Raw genomic sequence first — 11,148 nt, 5'->3', positions numbered from 1 at the left:
CTGTACAAAATCTTGAACTTGTACTTGAACTGTTCTAAAACCTTTAGATGAAAAGACCAGTGCCACACCTTCAAACACCAGTGGACTGTCAATGCAGATTTGTGTAAATGCTGCTAAAGATGCATGTACCCTATATGTTTGTGGACACCCCTTCTAATGAACACATTCAGCTATTCTAAATTGCAGTCATTGCTGACCCACACACAGCCCCCGGTATTGAGCTGTGGAGCAGTGGAACTGTGTTCTCTGGAATGATGGTGCTCCATCCAATACTTTTGCATTAGGTTGGGGAGTTGGGGATGAGGGGGGGTAGTGGGTCATCCAACATCCTGAGTTCCCTAACGCTCTTGTCGCTGAATGTAATCAAATCCTCACAGCAAAGGCTAGTAGAAAGCCTTCCTTGGACAGAAGGAGACTATTTCTACAAAAGCAGGAGAATCTCTCTTTTTTTAATGCCTTTGGTTTTGGAAAAAACAATGAATGAGCAGGTGTCCCAATACTTTTGTCCACACAGGGAAGCTTAGACTACTTTCAGACCATGCCAGTGATTTTCTTTGCTTCTTATTATCTTTGCCTGTGAAATGTATATCGTTTTTAAGTCGAAAAGTGATTCTAAAAGTGAGCGTATTTCCTGTGTTACTCCACAGTGACTCTCAACTGCATGATTTGTCATGGATTCCTGATTAGTCCTCTTAAACGGTCCCCGCAGAGAACAATCAGTTACTGTGTGGCTACTCACAGCTGACTGTGATTATATTAGAGATCTGCAGCAGTGTTGTTTCTGAAGTGGGAAAGCTTGGCCATGAGATAATCATTAGTCTTGCCAAATGGCTATTCGAAGAAACCGAAGAAGGAGAGTAAAGTATGCAGTTCTTTAACACACAAGCAGGTACTGTTAACCTAACTCTCGCCTGGAGGTTACCTGCATATTGTCTACTGTATAATATGTAAGGTTAGGTTTGATTTAATGGATTATTAGTTTATTCATTAGTAATCCATTCAAATGACCAAAAGATTATGTTTTTAAATGGATGCTGTGTTTAACAGAAGTGAGTTTAGGCCACTTTAGTGAAAACTGTGCTGTGGAGGTGGTGACCTCTACTGGCAACGCTACCTTGTACACAGAGAGTTCATCCTCAGTGCTGGTCCCTGCCTTGATTAAAAAATGACTGGTTTACTGTTGTGATGTTTATATATATATATATATATATATATATATACATTATGTTCTTCTTTTTTTTAATCACAGACCAATGAAACTTCAATTACCAAGTGTAATATCTTACAGTCAAACTTTTTGATTTCTCTGTGCACTGATGCCCAATTTAAGTAGCTAGTTTGTAGTTGCACAAAAACTACTACTACTAATTATAATAGTAGTGCTGGGTATGGGTAAGCTCTGGACCCACTGCAACCCTGATCAGGAAGCACAGGGTTGTGGGTTGTGGGTTTGCTACCAAGGTCTGACACTTTTGGGCCCCTTAAACAAGGCACTTAACCCTCCCTGCTCCAAGGGCGACATAGCATGACTGACCCTGCGTTCAGACCCTGGCTTTCTAAGCTGAGGGGTGCGAAAAGAAGAATTTTGGGACAGCTGTGGCCCAACCCTACTTTTCTAACCTTGGGCCACAGCTGTCTTGTTTGAGACGGACAGGAAGTGGGGGTGGAGGGAGTGGAGGAACATTGCTTTCCCCTCCCTCACTTTTCCCTCCTGGGGTGGGTTAAATGCAGAGGCCAGGTTCTGCTGCACTGTTGTGCAATGGCTAGAAAGTGTGATCTTCATATTTGCAGGCCTCCCAATAAGTGTCGTAATATAAACTGCAATGTCTACCAATAGCAAGAACGTGTGTATGTGTGTGTAGGTTTGCACGGGAGCTACAAGGCTAGCTTGCAACTAATGGAAGCTTATGCTCCACCAAATAGCGTCTGTGTTACGTCGCGTGCGTGGTTTCTGCTCGCTTAAGCAGTGAAGTCTATATGAGATCATTTCTGGGTTATTACAAGTCACATAAACGTGTTAGGGAAAAAAACAAAACGAAAGTGAGAAAGTAACAAGACACATATTTATGAGTGACCCATGTGGCCTGGGAGGCTCTAAGCAGCCGCTTTTTCCACTTTATAGAAAGAAACCGCAAACGATTGGCCAATGATAAAATCTATTAAAATAAAAAGAAGTAACCACTGATAAAACATGTATAAAAATAAGATTCTGCTAAAATCAACAATAAATATATAAAATAGTTTAGGAGCCGCTGATGCCGCATTACAGAGAGGCTGCTTTAAGGCCGTGACGTCACGTGGTCACGTGGGCATCGTCTTGTCAGAAAGGGAAAAAAAGGAGAAAAAAGTTTGACAAGTTTCCAGACATCTAACCACTGTCAGACGTGCAGAGGAGCTGGATTTGTTGCATATCTCCTTTAAACCGGTCTGCAAGCCAAGGTAGGATTGGAGAGTCTTTGGTGAAGTAGGTGTGGAGCTACATTTACATTTACTGAGGAGAATATGAAGGAAAGTAGATGAGAAAAGCACCAGTTAAGTCGAGAAAGCGTTGAAAATGCGCAGCGTCGCCTTTTTCCGGGATTGCAGATGAGGTGTGTTTGATTGGGGTTTCTTGGCTGATCTGATCTGTCGTTTATGTATTTATTTTTTTCCTGCAGAAGACAATGACCGCCTTCAGTTTAGATATCAGCCCGCTGAAAGAGCCCCTGGGGTTTATACGTGTGCTGGAATGGGTAAGTGTTGGTGTTCATTATCTAGCCAGATTAAACTCGAGTGTCCTTTCGTTTTCGACTGAACGATGATGTACTTGCTGCGTTCCTGTCGTTCTTTGGGGTTGAGACTTCACTTTGTTTAGGTGGTCATCAGAGCTGATCTGGGGTGCCAGAGGGTCATTTATTGGGTAGCCCCTGCTTTTAGCCTTCAAATAATATTAATTTTGTAGTATTTCATTTAGTTTCATCACTCGTCAAGTTAAAAGCAAGGCCTCACACAAAGTAAAACACTGTTCACTGCAACAGCCATCATGGTAGACCAACTTTGCCGCATGTTTTTTGCCTTGTTAACACTCAAACTAGGACTTCCTGTGTGGAAGGATGTTGTGTGGTTTCACTGTCAAGCCTGGAGTGTGTTACTTAATGACAGCTGGCCAGAGCCTCCAAGCTTCCATGCTTCTCAGGCCGCTATGCACTCAGTGGCGTTCAGTGTTGATCTGGCTGTAAGAACCATGACTCAGATTTATTGCATATCATTACTCATGTGATCCATTTTAAGGCCTCTTCTCTTGTCTCTCGTGTCTGTGGCTGCAGGTCTTTGCCATATTTGCATTTGCAGCGACCGATGGTTATTCCGGAACCACAAGCTTTAATGTCCGGTGCCAAGGGGCTAGCAAACACCATGAGATCAACATCTCCTTCCAATACCCTTTTAGGTAAAGGTCTTGTAGATGTTTTTCTAAGCTGCATATGTATTTTCTCTGCGGATTCATTTCACATGTTTTCTTGCGGTCTTGTTCCACACACAGACTCAATGAGAACAAATTTGAAATCCCAACCTGCAAAAACAGTAGCTCAACAGAGACCATCCAAAGATACCTGACTGGAAACTATTCCTCTTCAGCTGAGTTCTTTGTCGCTATTGGAGTACTGGCCTTCCTGTACTGCTCTGCCGCTCTTGTGGTGTACCTGGGCTTCCAGCACCTCTATCGTGAGTCGAACCGTGGACCTGTTGTAGTGAGTATGCTGTATTATTTTTTTTTGTGCAGATGTTTCTGAAATCTGATTTGATTAGCTTAATTTTGTGTTTTCCGACTTCTTGATTTGATAGAATACATTAATTAGGGGTGCGGCGATCCGATACTCAGTTTCAGTATCGCTCTGGTACTGGACAAACTTACCGAATTGGATATCAGAACCCAGTGGGGAGTGGGGAGTATAATCTGAACCAATACCCTAAACAATCATGTAAATGCATGGTTTAAGCCCACATGCTGGTATTCTAGGCTTCATAACTCAGGATCTGTATACCTTACAGACATGCACATATTTACTAACAGCATTACCTAACCTATCTAACCATGCTTTCATGGTCTTTACAAGCAACAATTCCCATTGCAGGCCTGAAGTAAATGGTCAAATTTGTACAACCTCAAATGTAGACCTATTTAAGTAGCCTAGAATCTCCTCATAAAACATAACATGACCTGTGTGACCGTCTCTTATAAATGATTTGGAATTTTTTAGGCGAGTACGGTTCTAATCAAATTATTAAAAACAAATCAATAAATAAATCACACAAAATTGGCCTAGCGGTCTAATGGTTGAGAGAGGAATGAAGGTGTTAATGCATTGCTCTCAGTATTGGCAGATACTCAAGGCTGCAGTATCGTTAACATTTATTAAGAGCAATTGTCTAGTTAATTATTTTCTTGCTATACTTGGATCTGTCTTTTTTTATATGAATGCTGTGATGTGTAAGGATGGTGTTTTGTTTAGTTTTTTTTAGTTTGGATCCATATATGTTTGTTTATAGCCATGTAAAGAAAGCATGTTTAAATAAAAATGTCTGAAGCCTTCCTAGCTGAGAAACACCTATACTAGAAAATCTTCGATTATTATAGTACACTAATAAACAAAGCGTAATGAAGGGTTCTTTGGGCGACGCCAATAGAAGAAGCACTTTTGGTTCAATAAAGAAGCATGGGGTGTCATTTGTCAAGGAGAAACCTACAAAGATTCTGACCTCCACCACCACGCTTTCAATGTTTTTGGGATTCAGTTAATTTACAAGGATGGTGGGATCCATTGTCATAAGAGCAGAGCTGTGAACAGTTCTGCGGTTTAAACACACATCATGAATCTGACGTAGTGTTTATGTTAGGACTTTTCTCAAGAACAAATATATGAGCATTCTTTGGAAAGCATTGGTAAATGAGGCCCCGTGTTTGCGAGAGAGGTGCGACTGCGAAACGCCTTTATGAGGGTAAAATATCATTTTAGCATTATTTATTTTATAAAATATGGTTCTACATATTTACATGAATATGGGGGCAGTGGTGGCTCAGCGGTTAGAGCGCCGGGTTATCGATAACAGGGTTGTGGGTTCGATACCTGGGCTCGGCAAGCTGCCACTGTTGGGCCCTTGAGCAAGGCCCTTTACCCTCTCTGCTCCCCGGGCGCTGGAGTTGGCTGCCCACCGCTCTGGGTGTGTGTGTACTCACTGCCCCTAGCTCACTAGTGTGTGTGTGTGAGTGTGTGTTCACTACCACAGATAGGTTAATATAGATAGGCTTTCTCACTGTATTCATTGTAGACATCAAAATAAGCAGTACGCTAAAGGAGTTGTATATCTCCACTCAGTTCTGTACTGCCACAGACTGAGGTAGGGATGAAGTTTCTCACACTGTTGTGCAAATGAAGAAACAGAAGGGTGTGTTTTATAGTCAGCAGTTGCAAGTGTGAGCCAAACGAGCCAGAAGCAAAAGCATTTTAGCAACCTTGGTCACAGAACTAGCACGCACATGTTAGCTCCATGGCCGTTGGGCCCATACAATGGACTGTTTGGGAAGACACCAACGTAAAGCTAAAGTAAACACAGGATAATTTAGTGGCACGTGCGACTTGTGTTGCTTCTTTTTTTTTTTCTTCTTCCTGTGTGCATAGTGAGTTTGCTTTAGCACAGTATTTATGTGTGCAACTACCTAAAGTCTACCTAAAGTCTTTTATTCAACAGGATCTGCTGATAACGGGAGTGTTCACGTTCCTGTGGCTGGTGTGTTCTTCTGCCTGGGGAAAGGGTCTGACCGATGTGAAACATGCAACAAGTCCAACTACACTTATCTCCTTGGTCGATGTTTGTAAGGAAGCCAAAATTATGTGCACACCTGGTGGGCTGCCCTACTTTGGCCACCTTAATTCCTCAGTGGTAAGATGGATTTGATGGGTAGAATCATAGCTGCTAAAATAAAAAATATATATAATTAAAATCAGTATTTATGTTTGCTTCGTATCTTCAAAGGAACATTTAAGTAGCATTTCTGTCTTAAAATAAGATAAGATAATCCTTTATTAGTCCCACAGTGGGGAAATTCTCAGTGTCACAGCAGAAAAGGGATAGCAAGACATTTATCAAATGTAGATAAATTACACTATATACACAAAATAAATAATAGAAGTAAAAAAGCAATAACAATATTGTTTACAGGTTAATAACAGCTTCAAAATCAATTTGGTGCTCCATTGACGCATATTAAGAAGAATAGCGTCCTGATCGTTGCTACTTTGGGCTCGAAGCCCCAATTTCTGCACTATGTACTATAGTATTACTCTGCTGCCTCAGTCCAAATACTTCTTTCACTTTCAGTAACGCTTCTGTATCTCTCAGCTTGCACAGAAATGCATAGAAGCATGTCATTTTACTGCTGGCTCAAAGTGGGAATTACACTTCCCAACTGTAGTGGAGCCCAGGAGCAAGAAATACCAACTCTCAGGGGTCAAGTGGCTCAGTGGCCTAATGCGCTGCCACTATGGCCCAGGGGTCTCAAGCCATGCTGCTTTGCAATCAGACACAACTGCCTGTGCTCTCTCTCCAGGTGGATAGATGGCACTCTTTCCCCTCATCACTCTTAAAGTGATGTTGGCCAGTACAGGCAATGTTTAGCTACTTTTAGCTTTGAGCCCGGCTGTGCCATATTGGTGATGGTTCGAATAGAGGCTGTGGCTGGCTTTGCATGTATTAAGAGGAGACCTGTCCTAGTGTTGGGAGCTTTGCTAGTGCTAGGGGGAGCTAAGAACAGGTGTGTTAATTAGTATTTAAACAAAAAATAAAACAATTCCTGCATAATGCTGCTTTAAACCGGTTGTTACTAATGGTCTTAGTATTTAAATAATTCTGTACACATAATCTGTTGCCTAGAATTCTGTAGAAACAGTGACAAGAATATTAGCCTCCTGATTTTTGTGTATTTTTAGCATGTTTGTCACACTGAATGCTTTCATACTAAATGTAGTATAAAGCAAAGAGGACCACTTTTAACATTTATTTAATTTATTATTTATTTGATATTTTATATGAGGTGGTTTACTGGAGTCCCTGGGCCTCACATCTGGCTGTGTTTACGGTCTAATATTTGAATAACTTTCTCTCTTATCGTGTCCAGAATGACATTTGATCTTGGCATATTGTGCTGCTCGTTGAAGACTTTTTGCTTTTTGATTTCGTGTTGCTAGAAAGGTTCTATTGAAGTTAGGGATTGATTGGTTGGCAGTAATCAGACCTGGGGATCCACTATTTAAATTGATTTCAATTAATACGTTTTAACTCAGTTTGGTGTTGGAGACTGTTTTCCATTTCAAATAATCAATTTAAAATCATTTAGTGTGTATTTTAGGTTAGTCTTGGTCTTAGAGTTAATGTTTGAAAAACTGAAATAAACGAGTGTGACAAACATGCAAAACTGAAAAAGCTCAACAGAGGGCAGAGTGTCTAAATGTTGATTTTCTCACTACTTGCTCTTTGACGCCTTATTTTAGATTGCTGGATTCCTCAATCTCATTTTATGGGCAGGAAACTGCTGGTTCATCTTTAAGGAGACACCTTTCCACAAATCCTCAGCTCCTTCAGCCACTCAGCCAGAAGGAAGGCAGCCTTGACAAAAAGAGAAGGTATGCCTGGTCCTTCAGCAGGAGGCTTTCTTCATCTACATCTAGTACCATTTCCAGATACCCACACAAATACTACATGTCTCATACTCCCTTATGAGTGTCCTGATAGGCCATGCAAATAAAAAAGTTACTTACTGACTAAGTATCCAAAGGTTTCTTGGGTAATATCTTGAGGACCTCAGAGAGCATGTTAAAGAGATGACCCAAGAAACTCAAAGTCTGGACATTAAAAGCACATGTGTCTGGGATTACAGGCAGAGCCTTGACATCTGTTACACATTTTCGACATTTAGAAATCTAGTAGCAGTGACAGTTCGGACATGGATAGATGGATAGAACCAAGCCAAGCACATGTTTTGATATGTAGTTGATCAGCTGCCATATCCTACCAATTCCCTCTAATCTCAACACCCATTTCTTGGTCCCTGGCAGATTTCGTTTTGCTAATTGAACGAGTATCAAAAGACATAAGATGATTAAACAGCCATAAAATAATTGCTTTTCAAGGGGTATTAAAGTTAATTAGCTGGATAAGATGGGGAAATGAGGAAATAGGCAGAGACAATGAAGGGACCGGGTTCATAGAACACACCTTCAGATTTAATGTTTCTCTTTCTATGCATAGTTGGCACAGAGTGCTGGATAGTTAGATGCCGGAGTGCTAGATACTTTCAGTTATAACAGATTGGACCAACCTTGACACTGCAGCTAAAGAACCTATTAAATATCTGTATATAGGCTACCGGCCCACTGGGAAAAAAAAAAATCTGAAGTATAAACGGTTCTGCAGTGGTAAGGACAGACTGACACTCTGATCACAGGCTCTTTAGTTTAATGAGTAGGACTTGGAGCTTAGTTTTCAAATTTGTTCAGTGAATTTGGCCCATCATGTCTGACCAAAAAACAACTTCACAATGATACATTTGTTGCATGTACAAAAAAATTGAATTGAATTGAATTGAAAGTGCCATGTTTTGAGAGCAGTGAATCTTCAGCATGGACTGAATGGAAGGAAGAATCTAAGGGAACTCCTTCAAATGACTGTTTTACAAAACGCACTTCATACTGGAAACATACTACGTTTATGAAAGCTTGTCTTTGAGAACTTGCAGTATTTGAAAATTGCAATATTTTCTACAAGGTTTCCTAAGGTGTTTCCCTAGGAGAGAGAGTGTGTGAAAGAAATGACTGTTGGGATAAACATTTAAAATGGACATTAAATTAAACAGTTTTTTTTTTCTCTCTTCCTTTTTAGGTTACACCATGAAAAGAAGAAGAAAAGGTCTTCAAGTGCTTCTGCTATTGGCCCAAATGCAATCAGGATAAAAGAAAGGCGATAAGGGACAGCCTTTACATGCCCCCTCTGCCAATCTTAAATATTGAGAGCAGAGATAATGACAATAATTCATTCAACACTGAAAGTTGAAATCTAAAAAAAAAAAAAAGGGCTGTTCGCTTATGATAGAACACCAGCAACTCAGCAGCAAGCCATCTACCAAATTATCATAAAATGTTTCATTGTAATTACCACAGGAGATTAAAGTATTTGACACCTTTGGTGGAGAGATTATGCTAAAATGGGCATTGGACTTTTATTCTCTGATGACCGAGATAAAGATGTAGCCGCAGGCTGATTAAAAATAAGATGATTATAAACGGAAGCAGATATGAAACCGCAAAATTAGAAAGGAGAAGAGAACAGAGCCACCATCATGAAGTGTAAGATGGTATGATTATGAGAAAGAATGGCGGCAGCCTAGAACCCTTGATTGAATGATTGAAGTTACACCGGTACTGGCACTAAATTATGCAATTTTAATACAGTAGTAGAGTAATACAGGTACCCTAAAAACTGATGCCATTGTGTTGTAAATTTATAAGACAAGACGTTGATCTGACTGAGCATACTGTAGCTGTTTGATAGGGATAAGAACGACACCAAAAGCATAACCCAAGTCAATGCAGGCTACTGTGACCAAGCTTTAACTACAGGGTTTATTGTCAGCTATGACACTCGTATGCATCACACATTAATGTGCACATACCTGAATGTAATTCTGAACACTGAACTCTGCATTGACTGTCGAGTCTCTTGTGGGAGCCCACAGCTTGAAACTCTTATAGCTAATAGGTAATAGCAGTGTAAAGCAAAGCAGTTTTTAGTTGTTATCAGAATATTTAGTAATAGAATCATCTTTTGTTACCATTTTGTTTTCATAAAGCTGGCCATAGAGACTGTATGCTTCTGCAGAATTTTGAATGTGTTCACATCCATCGTTTTACTGGAGTATCACTTTTCTTTCTTTGTGCAATGCAATGTTTATTGTTACTTAATAATTTCTCCTGTTTTCCTAGACTTGAATTTAAGGTTACAGAGTATGTCAATATGCTGCATGCTTTCTAATAGGTTGTATATTGCATTGCTGTGGTAATTAATTTTTCAGTTTTTCAGCTTTCTATCATCTCAAGCTTTATCACCACTGTTGCTGCCCGAATAGAATTCTGTTCATGTGCATAGAATTTGAAAATATCACAGTCAGCCACAACAGTGAAAGAATGTTATACCATCTTTATTAAAATGCAAAAACTGATGTTTTAGTATTATTATTCAGCTTTCTTTAGAATGGGCTTTTAAATGTAAGGATAAACCTTGTATGTTTGTGCTGTAATGTGCCTTAATTAATTATTGTGCCTAATAGTTCATTAATAAAAGTGTTGTTTTTAAACAGTATAGTGATCTATGTGTGTATGCAGGGACTAGGGCTGCACAATATATCAATTCAGCATCAGCATCATCGCAATGTGCGCATGTGCAGCAGTCACATTGCAGGATGTGTCATTTCACCTGAGGCAAATGAAATGAAATGTGTCATGCTTCAGCTTTTTCCTGCTTGGTAGTGTTTTCCATGACCAGAGGCAATTCATTTTACTCCAGTTATGGATACACGATATTCATTATTGTGAGATGTTGGATCATTGACTTCTGTTAAAATCTGGTGAAAAGTCTTTTTTCTTTTCTTTTTTTTTTGTAAGATTACAGAAATAATTGTACAGCTGTAATGTGAACCACCATTTACAAATATGTACAAGGGATGTGGGAATAGGAACTTTGCTGCTTCTGAGCATTAACCTACTAACTAGACCAATTATAGGCATATGGGTGGATTGGTAGTGAAGCGTTTAATACAAATGCTATTAAATGTATAGCTTTTTATAGCCTGAATTACTTCTTTTTTTTTTTGTAAGATTACAGAAATAATTGTACAGCTGTAATGTGAACCACCATTTACAAATACGTACAAGGGATGTGTTCACGATTATAAAGAAAATGATCTAAATTGGTCGGAAGCAGACCTGCAAACTGTTGTTTTATAAACTAGGATCCCAAAATGAATTCATTTTGTTTGTCAGCTGCTTCTCAGTTTCTGTATCATATATCATTAGGAACACGAACCCATTTCTAAGGCTCTGGGATGGCAGAGAACCATAG

The 11,148-nt window shown here is 39.7% G+C and overlaps 1 protein-coding gene across 1 annotated transcript; it reads left to right on the top strand.

The window, feature by feature from the left end:
* The first annotated feature begins 2,343 nt into the window (after nucleotides 1-2,343).
* sypl2b (synaptophysin-like 2b) lies at nucleotides 2,344-10,384 on the top strand. The gene is made up of 7 exons (XM_072681767.1): nucleotides 2,344-2,439; nucleotides 2,658-2,732; nucleotides 3,306-3,427; nucleotides 3,521-3,728; nucleotides 5,728-5,919; nucleotides 7,527-7,658; nucleotides 8,914-10,384. Exons 2-6 carry the CDS (start codon nucleotides 2,664-2,666, stop codon nucleotides 7,644-7,646), a joined length of 711 nt encoding a protein of 236 aa, XP_072537868.1. The 5' UTR covers nucleotides 2,344-2,439; nucleotides 2,658-2,663; the 3' UTR covers nucleotides 7,647-7,658; nucleotides 8,914-10,384.
* Nucleotides 10,385-11,148: the final 764 nt, after the last annotated feature.

This window comes from Salminus brasiliensis, chromosome 6 (genome assembly GCF_030463535.1).
Source record: "Salminus brasiliensis chromosome 6, fSalBra1.hap2, whole genome shotgun sequence".
NCBI lineage: Eukaryota > Metazoa > Chordata > Actinopteri > Characiformes > Bryconidae > Salminus > Salminus brasiliensis.
Note: the sequence above shows the minus strand (reverse complement) of the source record. Positions and strands in the feature narration are given on the sequence as shown.

Excerpts from the sequence above, each read along its gene's own strand:
- sypl2b (XM_072681767.1), top strand. The coding sequence starts at position 2,664 with ATGACCGCCTTCAGTTTAGATATCAGCCCGCTGAAAGAGCCCCTGGGG. Across the intron at positions 2,733-3,305 it reads TTATACGTGTGCTGGAATGG|GTCTTTGCCATATTTGCATT; the intron begins GTAAGTGTTGGT and ends CTGTGGCTGCAG. Across the intron at positions 3,729-5,727 it reads CGAACCGTGGACCTGTTGTA|GATCTGCTGATAACGGGAGT; the intron begins GTGAGTATGCTG and ends TTTATTCAACAG.